Source organism: Xenopus laevis, chromosome 8L (assembly GCF_017654675.1).
Source record: "Xenopus laevis strain J_2021 chromosome 8L, Xenopus_laevis_v10.1, whole genome shotgun sequence".
NCBI lineage: Eukaryota > Metazoa > Chordata > Amphibia > Anura > Pipidae > Xenopus > Xenopus laevis.
The window spans coordinates 84,831,452-84,849,528 of record NC_054385.1 but is presented as its reverse complement, the minus strand read 5'-3'; the positions used below and the strand labels follow the sequence as shown (position 1 = coordinate 84,849,528).

At 36.2% G+C, this 18,077-nt stretch overlaps 1 protein-coding gene across 2 annotated transcripts in view; it reads right to left on the bottom strand.

Moving 5' to 3' along the window:
• LOC108698967 (MAM domain-containing glycosylphosphatidylinositol anchor protein 2) overlaps nucleotides 1-18,077 on the bottom strand; it is a 345,565-nt gene that overhangs the window by 173,330 nt on the left and 154,158 nt on the right. For both annotated transcript variants that reach the window (XM_041573045.1, XM_041573044.1), the window contains exon 3: nucleotides 7,361-7,535. In XM_041573045.1, coding sequence (XP_041428979.1) covers nucleotides 7,361-7,535 — 175 coding nt within the window. The remainder of the gene's footprint in view (nucleotides 1-7,360; nucleotides 7,536-18,077) is intronic.

Sequence of the window (18,077 nt, the reverse complement as noted above, 5' to 3'; positions counted from 1 at the left end):
ATAGGGGGTTCTTCACAGTGAGGACAGTGAGGTTAGTGAGGTTGTGGAATGCACTGCCAGGTGATGGCTGATTCTGTAATCAGCTGTTGTGATACTAAACTCTATAGTTAGTATAGATGTAACGCTAACTTGGGCTATACAGGCTATGTAGGCACATAGAAATGCCATATAAATGTAATATTTCTTCTCCAGAGGTCCTAAATTTACTTAGAGTAGGCTTTTATGGGAAAGCCTCGCTTGGGACAGAACATGTTTTCTATGGGTTTTTTTTTTCACAAATAGCAAATCATGCATTTGTGTGCAGATATGCTCCCAGTCTGAGTGTATGTCTGTTTTCATAACTGTGTATTTAAAAACTGATTATCAGAGTGTCAATAGATGTGTCACTGTTGATGGATAAGTGTAAGTTTGGTTCTGCACACATACTAATTCATGCCTAAGGCTTTGTTGTGTCACGAAACATGTACCATTCAGCTGCTGCTGGACTCCAGCTCCCAGCAAACTCTGAATGTCAACAACTGTTGTGCAGAGACAGATGGAGAGCTTGATTATGTGTATATCACAGTTATGACAAAAATGTGTTGAATTCAGTTTTGTCTAGGTGTGTATTTGTTATTCCTTGTTATACATCTTATATGAATTTAAAACTGTAATTAAAATTTTTTGCTAAATTTGGAGCTGTGTTTTATTAGCCAGTTACAGAGCTTATTACACTAATATAATAACTATTATGTTACATAAAAGGCTAAGCAGCGTTCTCTCTCTTTTTTAAAAAAAAAATCAGTAAGGTGTGTATTTTTATTTAAAAAATGAAACCAAACACCACATAAATATATACTGTCATGTATTTATAGTCACGGCATGCATCCTCTAATTAAATATAAATCCTAAAGCTTGGAGCAATGGGAACTAATTAGCTGCACTTTTATTTGTTTGTTTCCCTTGAGTAAGGAAACATCATTGTAGCCAAGTGCAAATAACATTAATGCTATACCAGAAATTTATATAAGTAAAAGTTTTTTATAAATATTGTAGTACATGTTTATATATTAGAAATTACCATCCCGTTCTACCTGTGAGGTTTCATGGCTTCTGGATTTAACCTTTAAAAGAATCAAGAATGTATCCTATTGTATGTTTTCATTGTCCTCATTATCCCTCTTATTAAATTTTAAGTGGTGACTTTTTATTGGGGGCAATAGAAGCATTCTTGGATCTATTTTGCAGTTTGGCTAAAATACAGTAGGTAAATGTGCACTTCCTATGAAGTAAGTTCATTATAATTCAAAATATTAAGTGGATTACTAAATCTGACAACAAGTTATTCATAAGTTAATTATGTTATTTTGCTTGTTTAGATTGCAATGGTAGATGCAATACACCTAAAAATAAAGCATTGCAACTATTAACAGTAGTCGGGAAATTAGCTTTAAAACAGGCAGGACTTGATCCATGAAAAAAGTCTAATTGACCTTTTTGAAGAAATGGCTTTAGAGGGATTTATTTGCTTTTATTTGAACATCTGAAAGGAAACTAGGCTCAAAGTGACCATAATGACCATGCTTATTTGTCTTTATTGAATATACTAATAACATCAGTCCGAATTGTAAATAATAATTTTTTTGCCCTGGCATGGACTACCTTGTTGAATATAATGTCTATTTTTTTCTCTCTCTCTCTCTCTCTCTCTCTCTCTCTCTCTCTCTCTCTCTCTCTTTTGCCCTTATTTGTAGCTCTAAGGACATACAACAGTCAGGTGCTGTTATATTTTTTTAAACCGCACAACATTTTTTTTATTTGGCATTTTTTTCTCTGCAATATATTTTGCTCGTCCCTACAAGTAAAAGATAAGCAAAACTTTCAAACAAACTTCCAAATGTAAAATAAATGTTGTTTTAGCTTTATTCAGCTACTGTAATGACTTAAGGGCAGACTTACCTTTGATCACGTGTGGCTGGACAATGGATTGATTAAATAAATGTCTGGGTTTTATTACACTGGCTTTCTTACATTAAAAAAGTTTTTTTTCCATGAATGAGTTTTTGACTGAAAATAAAAAAAACACCACCACATCCAATCTGGTAAATTTTTCAATTTTGTCAGAAACCCATTAAAAGGAAAAAACACTTTAAAAAAAATAAAATAAATAAAATTATTCTGCAGTAAGCCAGAGCGATCAATTGCTCAGAAACTCACTTTTTTTCATCAATTGGTTGCTGGTGAAGGTCTGTAAATCTGCCCCTGAGGTCAAATCATTCATGTCAGAACTCTGCTCTTTATTTGTGTCACCAAGTTTTATATCTTCTTTTTTTACAATCTTTTAGACCAAAAATCTGGACATTTTCCAGTGTGTTTCAGTTTGCTAAAAAATTATATAATTTAGCTGGAATGGAACAATTAAGGGGGTTATTTACTAAAACACAAATTAATCTCATTTTTTTTAATGAAAACAAAGTCTACCAAACAACCTTCCATGAATTGAACTCAATTATCAATGTTTCTCGAAACAATCATATCGTCAAAATGCTGTGACAAAATTTCTCAAAAACTCTGGAAAACTCTTTTTCAGATTATCTGAAAAAAACCCTGACATTATCGGATTATCCAGCACAGATCACAATGTCAAGAAACAATAGTGTTGACTTCTACATGGCCTTGACAGGTTTGAGATGCCATTATTTTCAGATTCAGATTTTTAGCAGCTTTGGGGTATATTAAATCTCTAAAAAATTGAGTTTTTCTCCACAGAAAATTTGAGTTTTCCCCATTAAAAAACCTTAATCAGATAAATTTGAGGTTTAATAAATGGGCCCCTAAGAGTCTTGATTTGGTCTTGTTTCTCATAATGTATTAGTAATGAGTAGTGATGGGCGAATCTGTGCTGTTTCACTTTGGCGAAAAATTTGCGTAATGCATTGAAGTCAATGGGCGTCAAAATAATTTTGATGTGCAGCAATTTTTATGTTCACGACTATTTTGACTCGTGTCAATTTTATTTTTGACACGCACGATTTGTCGCTGGTGAATTGATGCCGCAGTGGAGGTGAAAGGTGGAAATTCGTTGCAAATTTCGCCCGTCACTAGTAATGAGGATTATTTTGTACATTTTCCATAATGTTTTTGTTCAGTTTGATTAACACAGCCCAGTTATGTAAATCGAGACCTATGAGATTTTTAAGAGTTTGAACAGAAACTGAAGAGTAAATGGACACATTTAAAATCTTTTGCTTAATACATCACAAAAATATGGGCAGGCACATTGTGGTGCTGTTTCATGTGATTATTTTCTTCTACCTAAAGGGAATAAGTTCAAGAGATGAAAAGAGACTTGATTGCTGCATTCAGCAAGAGTGCCAAATACTTCCTACAATTGCCCATATTTATCCAGTGAAATCAGTTCTAAATATAGTGTGCATCGGTTTCTTCCCATAACTTTCAGAGTTTAAATGAAAAGAATTAGCACAAGTATAACTTGCAGAGAAATATAAAAATATCAAATCCAGAAAGAAACTGTTACAAGGAAGAATATTTCCAAATGTCAGTAGTTAATTCTGAAACTACCACTGGAAATGATATTCTCAGTGGTGCAGGTTGATTGTACCTGACCTGTTGCACCTAATAGAGAATCTGCCCACGATGATGCTACACCTCTATGCCTCTTTTCACACAGGGGGGAGGTATATAGTGCACAGACTTGCTGTGATATTATAATTTGGTTATATAGTGATGCACACAGACCATAACATTTCACTATTTGCCCTTTCAAATATTGCAACATATTATTAAATTACCACCCCTCTATCTTTATTCTTACACCACAATGATATTAGCTAAGTTGACAGTACAAATCAGTTCAATTTACTTTATGCATTGCATCAAATATTAGTTTCAAAAAAGCATAATGAGGCAAAATTGTTTTAGTACATTATGCAGAGAAATTAGTTTTCTGTAGACTGCATTGAAAACTATCTGTACAAAAAAGTAAACAAACTAGATAAAATTAAATGAAAAGGAAGCCAAGATTTACATTTATGCATGCCAATTAAGTTTATATTTGGCGTTTCAACCATACAGATGTGGATAAACAAATTAAACCATCAACTGGATTCTCTAGTTGCTTAAGTTTTAAAATAGAACATCTGTAATACAAAATAATTAAGTAATTGGATTCCTACTATAATATACAGTATGGACAAGGATATCAGTGAATAAACTGCAGTTATTAAAAATAAAAGCCAATATCTGCCAAGTTTTATACTGCCCCCCCACCAAAAAAAAAAAATAGGCAAGAAAGCATTAGAGCTCCATCATTAGTTTAAAAGATGTGCAAGGTAAATGCATTTCTGTTAGTCAGCCCAACAACTTTTTGGTACAGTATGCCATATTTTTTTTAAAAAAAAGGTGATAGGTCAATAAACACAGTTTAAGACTTTTTGGAAACTTAAATTTGACTTGTATCTTAAAAGAAGCAAGGATGAAGCCCATTTACAACAAGGGAGAATATAGATCTCTGTAGCCTCAACATAAATCAATCAGTATTAAGTAGTTTTACTTAGTTGAGGATTTCTTACTCCATGTTAAGTTTTTTATTGAACTTTCTATACATATTGCCACAAAAGCTCAGAATGAAAAAAGTTAAAGGGATGCAGGGGCTGCATGGCATAGCTGCACCTCACAGATATCTGTGTGAGTTGCAGAGAGCAGCAAGAATGGGTACAATGGAGCCCTATACTTACCACCTGCCTTTGTGCCTACCCCTGCCTCTTCCTCATGAATACCATGTTGCCATACATTGGTAGCACTGTATTTATATGACAGATGTAGGTCTTTGTCCTCCATCTTGTACTACAAAGACCTGTGGCTATTGCTTGACAGGGCACAAATTTGCAAAAATACAACTGTTTACACATATTTTTGCCCTGAACTTCTAACATACTTCTCACATACTATTTTTACAATGGGTTTCTTTTTATTTTAATGCTTGGGTCACCATTTTTGGATTCCACTATTATCATCACCACTATTTTTCCTTCTGTACTTTGCAGGGTAGTTATTGACCCCTGGTCAGTGCTTGTGTTTAAAATAACTAAATGTTTGATAAACAGAAGATTAATACTCAAGGTAAGGTTTCTTAATATGTACATCCACATCCAAAGAAACAAATGTGTGTTGACGTGATCGCCAGTAAATTGGATAACAAATATTATAAATATACTTGACATGTGATAAGCAATTTTTGGTTTCATTTGGATGGGGGCAAAAGCAGTAGCATGATGCTAAAAAAAGAGTGACAAGAGAGACATGAGCATTTGGATTATATTAAATGGAAGTGGAGACTGCGAACGAGAGGACGAGAGCAGGAAGAAGGGTTTGGGTTTTTCAAGAATAGCACAGGTAGAAAATAGGATCCTGTTAGAGTGGTGTTCTAGCAACTCCTGATAAAAACAACACATTATGCGTAAGTATTTACAATCAGAATCACTAAGAGTGAAATGCTGTCCCAAATCAGAAAGTTAGCAGGAGAGAAGGCAGGGTTTTTAAGGCAGGTATTTAAGTCTAAAATAAGTAGACAAGCACGAAATAGAAACATATTAATACTAACTTTGATATTTCGGTTTCCTCAAATGGTTGGTACATGTTTTTTTAACATGAAAATTTACCATACTGGCCTTTTTTTGAAAGATTTTATTGTGGAAAAATTGACTTTTCACAGTCAAAGTCATTTTACATTAAACTAGATGAACCTCATAATGTACTCCCTCTAGAGAAATTATATTTGCTGGGGGAAAAAATCTCAATATCTGACAACTATCCATGAAAAATTTAAAAACAACTAATTCCTGTAATGCAATTTGGCCTATAAAATATAATAGCTTTTTAAAAATGTGTTGCTGATTATACAGGTAGTTCTAAATGAAGCTGCAAATCAAATCATCAGTTAAATAGAGGACCTATATTTAAAAAAAGTGGGCCCTTGAGAATGCCACTTTTACAATTAATGTATGAATGACAACTGAAAGTGTCAAGATACAACTTAATACAGCTCTGCTTCAATGTTCTCCTAAAATGTCAGGAGTAGAATTATTTCTTGGAAATGTCCCTTGTCTGCAAGTTCTCATCATTCACATCATTTATACAATTCTCTTACCTGATACTATATTGGACTCCATATATAAGGATTAACATCCCCCAGGCTTGTAACATTGTGACAGATCTATTAAGGTTCGAATGGTAAATTCAAATCTGAATTCAAATTTTTAAATTGGATTTTTGGTCAAAACTCTCAAATTCGAGTTGGGAATAATCCAAACTTCAATTTAAATTCAAAATTGATCATACCTTGACCCTTGGAACAACTTGAATCTGATAGTATGCCACCTAAAACCTGCCGAGTTCATGTCGATTTCAATGGAAGAGGTCCAGTGAACCATTTGAATATGTTAATAACCTTCATGATATTTTTTTTGGAGAAAATCTCTTTTTAGTGGGGTAAGGGAAGGGCTTCATCTTTCCTATGTAAGGTAGGTAAATTACAATGTGACTTCTAATAAACCTTTTAAATGTGCAGAGGAATATATTCATTCTGAAATATGTTACTCATTGGATGAGAAGAGCCCAGTTGTAAATAAGATACCAAAAAATCTTCAAGAAATTAAGGACCTTATTTATCAAAATTTGTATATCATTGAGGTTTTATTCTAATTCAAATAAAATTTTAGATTTCTAATTCTATTTTTCTAAAAAAAAGAATAACTAAAATATTAAAAATCTGAATATAAAAACACAAATGAATAAAATAATTGAAAAAATTGAATACCTTGAATCTATGATTTGAAGTGCTTGACAAAACCTCGGAAAACTTGAAACTAGATCAATAGTTTAAACTTTGCCTAGGAAACTCCCACCGACTTCTACATGACCTTGCAGGTTTTTACATGATGACGTTTTACATTTGAGTTTTTTTTAGCTTAATAAATACATAAATTTATGTTATAATTTGAGTTTGTATCTTATTAGTCTTGTCTTTTTTCATATTATTTCTTAATAATCTTTGCAACACAACCTGGTACAATATTCCAAAAAACAAAAACATATATATATATATATATATATATATAACTACTACAAGAAGTTCCGCACTCTCAGGACTTATGAAAATCATAATGTTTATAATAAATATTATGATTTTCATAAGTCCTGAGAGTGCGGACCTTCTTGTAGTAGTTATGGATAATTTATTGGCACTGCACCCAGGCAAATTTAAGTAACTGTATTGAGAGTGCTGGCAACCCTTGGACTTATATTTATATACACTGTATATATAATTATTAAGCCAAGAGCGTTAGTGTTGTTTACTTACAGTATACATCAACTCGTATTGATTTTATTGCAGGAGAGCCTAATCCATTTTCTGCTTTACAGTAGTAACGGCCTCCTTGATGTCTCTGAATATTTTCAATCCTCAAAGTTTCATTGAAAACACTGGAGTCTTGAAATCTATCCGATGCACTTCCTGCAGTTTTAGTCCACCTGATCTGAGCAAGCAAGGGAACAAAAATTGTTAGTCAGGTTGTATAACTGTCACCATTTTGATTATGTTTTTCAATTTTAATTCATTTATGAGCTGCAAGTTGATCGATACTTGAGAATATATTTGAGAATATACTTGAGAATATTCTGAAGAACTTTGAATATTATATATAAGAAAAAAAAACTGGAAAAGTCGGCAGACAAAAACTTGGCAAGTAAAAGCTGTAGGAATATTCTCAAGCAACTTTATTTAGTTTCACAGTTTCTTAAAACATTCAAGCTTTTCAGCCTTATTGAAAATCAATGGAACAATGTGGTTCCTGCTGGTGTGCATCTTTCTTTTTCCTGAAAAACTGTGTGCAGGAATATTCTGCCCTTGTTTTTTTTTGTTAAATAAGACAAGGTTTGAGAATAAAGTTGGTTGACTTTCATTTTTATTTTGCGCTCGCATTTTTGTATCAACCTCCAAAATAGGCCTCTAAGTGATAAAGCCCTTGTTTTAAAGAAAGGGTGGCTAAGTAAGTTTTTATTTACTGGGAATTCATTATGATAATGTATGTAAATCCTACTATAACAGACTTATTTCTTTGTGATACTATTTGTACCAAATTCCTAGTGAAGAGACAACCAAAGCAGAATAATGGCACAATCTACATAAATGATAACATACTTTCTAGCATTCTTCTAAAACTTTTTACCACAGCTCCAAAACTAACAGCCTTTTCCTTGCAGGATGCTTGTTTTGCTTTCATACATGCACAAGGGAGCTGATCAAGGTCAGTTTATGGAAGAGTAATTTTAACTGTATATTTAGTATAAAGTAAATATAGTAAGAGTAAATATATTTGACTATAAAACCAGGGTGATCAACTCAAATATCTGTGTTAATTACAAAGAGGAAAATTTGATCCAAAAAATAGAGATTACTTACATCAGTGTGCCACAATAACAAAGAATGCATACACCATATGATTTCACATCATGTTTCATATGTATTAATTAATAAATACACACATATTTAGGAAATGTTTTAGAAACTTTGCATACAATGTGGTAGGTGGGTCCAAGCAAGCACTATAATACTTGCTTGTAAACACAATACAGTACATTATATTGTCTTTTCCTCTAATGTAGTGATATCAAATAGTTTGTTATGTGTCTACATAGTGTTGCTATGGTAACCAACCCCCTTTAATAGAATGAGATTTGACAAAATGCCCCAATCTAGATTTATTTATTTCTAATTTAATTACTCATATATGGATTGGTACGGACCAAAAATGCCAAGCTGAATACATACTATGCAAGATACAGTAAGTAAGCAAATTATTTTCCTTATATCCAGTACATTCATTTAAGGTAATACTTTGGGTGCAGAGTTTGACTTTTAGGGGCATATTTATCAAGGGTCGAATTTCGAATTGAAAAAGACCAACCAAAATTAAGTCAAAGTTTTTTTTCATAGTAATCGAAGGAACAGCGCATTCGATCGAATTCGATTCAAAGTTTTCCCCAAAAAAATTTTGATTTTTCAAAGTCCACCACTTGACTCCAAATAGATTCTAGGAGGTCCACCATAGGCTAAAACAACAATTTGGCAGGTTTTAGATGGCAAATGGTCAAAGTTGAATTTTTAAAGAGACAGTACATGATACATTTTCAATATTCTAATTTTCCATTTTTTTCAAATTCAAATCGAATTTGGACTATTTCCTAGTTGAAGTACACAAAAAATAGCACGAAATTTGAATTATTTGAAAATTCACCTTGACCTTTGATAAATCTGCCCCTTATACAGATGCAGCCACTTTGGTTTGTCTGTTTGACACAGAATAACTAAACACAGATATCCCATTTATCTCATTTAACACAGAAAACTGTGCCACAACATCCCATCTAATTAAAGCATTCACCATTGTGAACAATGGTGCTTTGGTATGCTAATGAAAGGGTTAGATGCATTAAATGAGTTAAGATGACTTTAGATAACACAGTTTCTTCAATTAACCCTGAGTCATGACGCATTTAACTCACAAATCCAAGTGGCTTCATCTGTATATACACTGAAGAACACAATACATCTTAACTGTAGTGACTCATTAATGACTACATTTGTCAGTTGTTTAAACGTTTTGCCAGCTTTATCATATCATTCACATATAAATTTAAATCTTAAAAAATATCATTCACATATAAATTTAAATCTGAAAAAAATATGAACAGGGTATTTTTTTCCAGCAGATAATGTTGGAGACTAATTTAAGCTCAAGTCAAGTTGAGTTTCGTCAGTTGCTCAGTGAACATTTGTAAATTCTTTCTGTGAGCTGAATAATGTCACAGTAAATCATTTTCAATTTTCATAACAAGAACACAGTTAATAATGAAACAGCTGTTTCAGACTGGGCATGTCCCCAAATTCTCAATTTTATTAAACAAAGGAAATAGAGGTTAATCGGAATTATAATGTTCAAATCCTCTTATTCATGATTACAGTTTTTTTAAAGCTTCCTCTACTGTAGAAGTACAGTACATGCCCTTCTACATAGGATAACTGTTTGTACATATATACAGTACGTTAATAGAAAATATATTTCTTTGGTGTACCTTTTCTTTAAAAATGCATGTCTACTGCAATCCAGGAGAATGAGATCTGCCTCAATATGGTATATTCATAGAACACTGAACTTGTTAATAGTGATGGGCGAATTTGCGCCGGCGTCTCGTTTTTGACGCCGGCGCCCGTTTTTTCTACGCCGGTGCCCGTTTTTGACGCCGGCGCCCGTTCTTTGCGCCAGCATCCGTTTTTTCCCAAAAATTTTTTTGACGCCGGCGAATTTTTGCCGCGAATTTTCGTGGGTGTTTCGCGAATTTATTCGCTGGCGGCGAAACGCGCAAATTCGCCGCAAATTCGCGCATGGCGAATAAATTCACCCATCACTACTTGTTAATATGCACGAAGATAGAAATGACCATGAGCTCAAATAAGCAAAAATGACAAAGGTGAATTTATTCACTGAAATTTTAAAAAGAAAATAATATTCTTAATATATGCACTTCATAAAAATCTTGGGCTAGTTGTGCCCCCAGTATTCGCTTATTTATGTTTCTCAATTTAACATTTCTAAATTATTATTTTTTTTTTTTTAGTGAAACCTCTATGAAGATCCAAACTTATGCTACGGGTAGGTACAGCTCGCTTAATATAATGTATTCAGATTTTGGAATGACTGGTTACTCTTTACTTAAAGATGACATGGTTGCCTTTTCTGATATGTGGTCTTATCTGATTATGTCCATTGAATATCTTCTGCCAGAGTGAGTAGTGCAGGGTTATACACATGATGCAGGCCAACTTGTGTAATTTAATCTCTCACACATGGAACAAATAGTCAGAACAGCTGTGATTTCCCATAACATAATTATGGGTGTTATTCTGGTAACCTGCCCATACAAGTGGATCTTGCATAACTGACTTACCAATGCAGAAGACACTGGCATAAAAACAAGTGGCACCTGTGAGTGTATCTGCTATGTGGAAGCAGTTGATATGCCTAAATGGATAGTTACTTTGGGGAATGTATCACAACTTTGGGTAATAAAGAGCTCTTGAGAATGCATATTAGTAGCAAGCTGGTTTCCATTAACGATGAACTAATCTGTTTTGCTTCACCGAAAATTCACAAATCGTTGGAAAAATTTGCAAAACATATTTAAAGTCAATAGGCAACAATTTTTTGACACATGACACATTTTTACACAAGCTAATTCAAATGCATAAAGTCAATGGGCTTTTTTTTCCTTGCACTAACTTTTTTTGTCTTTGTGAATTTTTGTCCAAATGCATTAAAGTTAATGGACATTTATTTCTGAAGGTTTTTCTCACTCAAAATGCATGAAAGTCAATGAGTTGTTTTTTTCTTGCAGCAACTTTTTTGTCTCAGCAACTTAATTTTTAAAAATGCAGTCTATGGGAGACAACCTTTCTGTAATTTTGAGCTTTCAGGATAATGGGTAGATCTTTTATTATCTGCCAATTCAGGCTTTCTTGACTTGACAGCCAATGATCCCATTTATAGGACCAAAATGGTTGCCACCCTGATGGATATTTGATCAGACATCAGTGATGAAAATTGATTACACTGGGTGAAAAATCCCATTGACCAAATCATGCATGGGGGAAAGGATATGGTCTACTGCTAAATGCATACGGTCCACTGCCAACAGACATTCCATTTAATTCAATCACTGGCCCATTTGGACAAGTTGGCTTTTCCAAGTAATTCATAAATAGCATCTAATAAAAATTTACAAATCATGGAACTGCTGTGAATAACATGGTTCTTAATTCTTTTGTTTCCCACACACTGGTCAGCGAGAAAATCCTGAACTACAGGAAAGGTTAATTAATGTGTATTTATTTTCTATTTGTATGTCATTTTTTCCTGTTACTTGAATTAAATAAAAATACTATCTATATGTAATGATGGGTGAATTTATTCACCAGGCACAAATTTGCGAAAAATTTCCTTGTTTTGCCGCTGTCAAAATTGGTGAAAATTTCTAAAGATTTAAAAGAGGCTCACTGATTATATTTTTGGGGGGGTATGCATGTCCCTGAATCTAATCAAGTGTCAAGTAGTGATGGACAAATCTGTCTCAAAATGCCATAAAATTCGCAAAATCCATTGAAGTCAATGGGCGTCAAAATAATGTGTGTGACAATTTCGACGAGAGCGACAATTTTTATACACACAACTATTTTTTCCAAATGCATTGAAGTCAATTAAAGTCAATCAAGACAATTGTTTTGGTCGCAGAAAATTTTCGTCAAAGTTTCGCAAATTTATTCGCAGGCGGCAAAACTTGGAATCCATGCCTGCCGAATAAATTCGCACATCACTAGTGTCAAGCAAGAAAACAAGCTTTTGTTCTGTGGGCAGATATATAGTAGTTCATAGGGCATTCCATGTTTTTACATTGACCTGACTTTGTAGATAGAAAAATTTTTTATTAATCCACTGATATCAAAACTTAATACAGAACTGTCTGAACCTTTGGCATGTATTAAGCATGTCTTGTATACTCTCTGCATAGGGAACCTTAGATTTTTACCTTTGGAAGTATCTCTTCTATGTTAATTCTTCTCTGTGACTAAAAAAGAAGTTTAATGATACAACTGGCCTTTTTTGGGAAAATCTTCATAAAAAGAATGTTGAACATTTGATTCATTTATGGATTCCTAACAGTTTTGCTCAAGATATCTTCAGAGATGGCCTTTGATCAGTTAAAATATATACCCAATAGTGTCATGAAACAGGGTTGCCAACTCCAAATTTGAAAAGTAAATAAAAAAGATAAAATAAGAGATATTAGAGGAAGTTGGTGCAGGTGGTGTGCAAATTACAAAATGTATTATTTTGTAACCAAAATCAGAAGTTCAATGCTTTTCTGCCCATCAGCTAGAACAATGTAGATAACAATCAGTCACTACTAGTGTTATAGATCAAGGAGCAGTGTTGGCTTTTACTTTGCCAGACCCAAATCTTTGAAATCCCCACACAAGATTACACAACTACAAGGAGGCCCCACCAAAATGGTCCAAAATTTTGCAGTACAATTGTTAAGGTCAGCTTTGCATATTACACAAGGGTATACAGTTGTATACAATAAACACTCTACTAGTTTTTTTATGAATTCATATTTGATATAAAATTGATATGGAGAAAGCAAAGTGAATAATAAAAACAGTGTTTGAGACGCGCCGGGAGAAGTGCTCGTTCTCTTAGCTCCCAGCACGCCTCTCTGCCTTGCTCAGTTGCACCGGCGCGCACTTTCGGGTTCGGGGCTTTCTGATTGTGGCATTTGACGTTGAGTGTCTTGGCGCCCGCCTCATGACACCAAGCATCGGGACATCACTAATGGGTGCCAAATTTGAATCTTTGGCGCCAATTCTTCCTTAAAAGTCCTGTTCACCATTTTGTTAGTGCCCAAGCTGGCTTCAGTTTCCTGATCCTGCCCAAGCATATTTTCTGATTTTGATATCCTGGTTTTTGACTTCTGCCTGACCTTGACTTAGATTCCTGCCGCCTGCCTTGAACCTTTTGCCTGATTCTCGACTATGTCTCCTCTAAATCCTTGCCGGTACCTAGTTTATGGACTTGTTCTTGATTATGCACTTTTTCCTTGTTGGTTTCCGCAGCAGAAAGCCCAGGCCCCAAAAGGGCGTTGTGAACACCGGAATCCACAGGTAACCCTGTACCCTCACTGAGCAAGGTTCCTGATAACGTGAAAGTTACAGTTAGCTTGGACACGTGGAGCCTTCCCAGGCTGCTGCTTCCTCTGCTATGGAGGGTTACTTTGACGTGATAATGAAACGTCTGGACAGCCAAGAGACTCAACAGGTGCATCTTGCTTAAGTGTTGCTGCACAATACCTCGTGTTTGGAGGCACTTCAAATTTCTGGGACCACTGCTCACTCTTCACTGCCTGCACCTGCAAAGGTACCTAAGATTCCTGCTCCAGTTTGTTTTGGGGGTGATCTGGATGCTTGTCGAGGATTCTTGACTCAATGTAAGATCCTGTTTGATTTGGCACCCGACCAATTTATGGAGGAGAGGTCTAAATTGTCTTATATCATCGCTCTTCTACAGGGAAAGGCCCTTGCTTGGGTATCTCCATAAATGGATAGAGATAATACCCTGGTTCATGATTCCACGGCCTTCCTTTCCACATTTCATAAAATTTTTGATGTTTCTGGGTTGGAAACTTAATGCCCATGATTGGCTCGTGAAGATCAACCAAGGATCCAATACAGCCTCCGAATATGCCATAATTTTCCAGACTGGCTGCAGAAGTGTCTTGGAACAATGAGGCGCTTATTGCAGCTTCATGAGGATCTAAAGGACAAGCTGGTTTCTCAGGATCTACCTACCTCTTTTGATGAATTCGTAGTCTTTATTGTCAAGATAGATTCCCGAATGACAGAGAAGTCTTCACTCAAGTTCCATACCCGCTGTTTCTACTTTTGTTCAATCTGGAGCTATGCACTTGTCTCCCAAAGAAAGAACATGTAGGAGAGTGGAAGGACTATGTATGTACTGTGGTCTCAGTGGGCATCTAGTCCAACTAGACCTCAGTGTCAGGGAAACGCTACAGCCTAGGTGTGAGGGGTGGGAGTCTTCCCTAGGCTGTTTCTCCCTGCTTCCCTCTCATCCCTGTCTAGAACGTTTTCCTGCCAAGAATTTGTTGATTCTGGAGCTGCAGGAAATTTTATCTGCAAATCGTTTGTGAAATACTTTGGTTTAAAGTCAGAGCCTCTCGAGGTCCCACTTTATGCTCGTGCTGTGGATGGCCGACCAATCTCTCCAGGAGTCCTTACTTCAGCTACCCCAGTTCTCATACGAATCAGCAGTCTTCATGAAGAGGAGATTTCCTTTCTGATCATTCACTGTCCTGAAACTCCCATTTTGGGGTTCCCCTGGCTCCGGTTACATAATCCCTCTTTTGATCTACTGGAGAACTCACCACTTGGAGTTTGTTCTGCCGCTCAAATTGAATTTTTACCTCCATTATTCCAGTCTCTGTTTCTTCATTGGCTAGTCTTTTTACACATGTGTATAAAGAATTCAAAATACTGAGATTCTACCTCCACATTTATGATTGTCCTTTTGATTTGTTACCTGGTGCTATTCCTCCTAGGGGAAGAACACACCCTCTATCTGTGCCTGAAACACTAGCCATTAAGGAATCCATTGTGGAGAATTTATCAAAAACCTCATCAGGAAGTCTACTTCTCCAGCTGGAGCCGATTTCTTTTTTGTGCAGAAAATATGGCAGTCTTAGACCTTGTATTGACTATCGTGCATTGAATAAGATAACTATTAAGAACCGGTAACCCCTTCCACATCTTCCCGAACCTTTTGATAGGTTAAGGGAAGCCAAAGTCTTTACCAAACTTGACTTATGGGGAGCATATAACTTGATTTGTATCCGCCAGGGGGATAAATGGAAAACAGTCTTCAATACCCGGGATGGCCACTATGAATATTTGGTCATGCACTTTGGCCTATGCAATGCCCCCGCTGTTTTTCAAGATTTTACCAATGGTGTTCTTTGTGATTTTTTTCAGTCTTGTGTCATTGTATATCTGGACGATATTCTGGTTTACTCTTCTTCATTTTCAGGTCACGTTGCCCAAGTAAAACAGGTTTTGTCAGATTAATAGAGAATTGTCTCTATGCCAAACTTGATAAATGTGAATTCCACAAACCAGTATTTCCTTTTTGGGATATATTATTCTCCTTCAGGCTTTGAGGTAGACCCAGTCAAAGTCTCCGCTGTTCTGAACTGGCCAGTTCCTACTGGCTTCAAAGCCATGCAAAAATTTTGGGGTTTAACAATTTTTATTGTAAGTTCATAAAGAACTTCTCTCAGACTGTGGCTCCCATTACAGCGCTCATGAAAAAAAACATACAAGGCTTCATGGACTCCTGAAGCTCAAAAGGCTTCCTGTAGGCTCAAACAATTGTTCAGTTTGGCCCCTATACTCATTCATCCTGATCCAGCTCGTCCATTTATTTTAGAGGTTGATGCCTCCGAGGTGGGCGTAGGTGCTGTTCTCTCCCAAGGTGAAGGAACTCTTCACCCTTGTGCTCACTTTTCTCACAGACTTTCTCCAGCAGAAAGAAATTAAGATGTGGGCAACCGTGAATTATCTTCAGTAAAACTCGCTCTTGAGGAATGGTGTCACCTGTTGGAGGGTGCTAATCAACCTATTACCATTCTGACAGATGTCTCATATAAAAGGAGGCTGATCCCTCCTCACTCTGCCCTATTATTCCCTCTGAGTTTATAGTGGCTCCTACTTCTTTGTGCTGGTCTGAATCTGGAAGATTTTTATTCCTCAACAAATGGTTCCTCAAGTTCTCGAGTGGGCTCGTTCATCTAAGATTTCTGGTCATCCTGGGGTTAAGAAGACACATGAGTTTGTGTCTAGATACTGTTGGTGGCCTTTACTTGCCATGGATGTCAAGCTTTTTGTTTCAGTCTGTTCTGTCTGTGCACAACAGAAGATTCCTCGTTCCTTATCTTGTGATCTTCTTCAACCTTTGCCTATACCTGCTCAACCCTGGTTAGATATTGCCATGGATTTCATTGTGGCATTGCCTAAATCATCTGAGATGACTACTATTCTAGTAGTAGTCGATAGATTTACTAAGGTGGCTCATTTCATTACTCTGAAGAAACTTCCTTTGGCTTCTGTCCTAGTCCAGCTTTTTATCAAGGAAGTTTTTCATCTGCACGGTGTTCCTCAATCTATTGTGTCGGACCATGTTGTGCAGTTCATCTCAAGATTCTAGCAAACCTTCTCTAAACTTTTGGAGATCAAATTAAATTTTTCCTATGCTAACCATCCTCAAAGCAATGGTCAGACAGAAAGGACCGATCAAACTCTGGAACAGTGCTTATGATGTTTTATTTCCCAAAACCAAAGCAATAGGGTTGAACTTCTTCCTTGGGCTGAGTTCGCCCATAATAATTTAAGTCATGATTCTTTGGGTTGTCCTTTTTTCTCAGTTTTTGGTTATAATCCTTCTGCACTTCCAACTAACATCATTAAAGTGGATATTCCTGCAGCGGATGCATTGGTCCTTGACTTTAGAGCCATCTGGTCTCAGGTTCATCAATCTCTCTTTAATGCCTTCGTGTCAGAAGACAGCTGTGGACAAACACTGCCATTCTAGTGCTCCCAATCAAGTTGGAGATTCAGTGTGGCTTTCTACCCAACATATCAAACTTTGTTTGCCATCTCCCAAGTTTGGACCTCGTTACATTGGCCCTTTCAAGATAAAGGAGATCATTAACCCTGTATCTGTCAAGTTGGATCTTCCTCCTAATATGAACATTTTAAACTCTTCCATGTATCTATGATCAAGCCTCTGGTGATCAACCTCCTCCTGCTCCCATTTTTCTCAGTGATCATCAGAAGTTTGTGGTCCAAGAGATTTTAGAGGCAATATTCAATATTTGGTGCACTGGAAGGGGTTTGGGCCTGGGTTAAACCCTCCGAAACCCAAGCTCCTCGTTTGGTCAAACCTTTTCACCGAAAATTTCCTCACAAGTTATGGGAGTCCTCGGAGGGTACTCCTGAAGGGGGGGTGCTGTGAGACGTGCCGGGAGATCTGCTCCTTCTCTTACCTCCTGGCGCACCTCTCTGCCTGCTCGGGTGCACAGGCGCGAACTTCCGGGTTCAGGGCTTTCTGACGCTGGCGTTTGATGTTGAGCATCTAGACACCTGCATCATGATGCAGAGCATCGTGACATCACTAATGGGCACCAAATTTGAATCTTTGGAGCAAATTCTTCCTTCAAAGCCCTGTCTACCATTTTGTGAGTGCCCAAGCTGGCTTCAGTTTACTGATCCTGCCCAAACATAGTTTCTGACTGATGCTTGACTACGTCTCCTCTAAATCTTTGCCGGTACCTCGTTTATGGACTTGTTCTTAGTTATGCACTTTTTCCTTGCCCCAAATGGGCATCGGTGAACA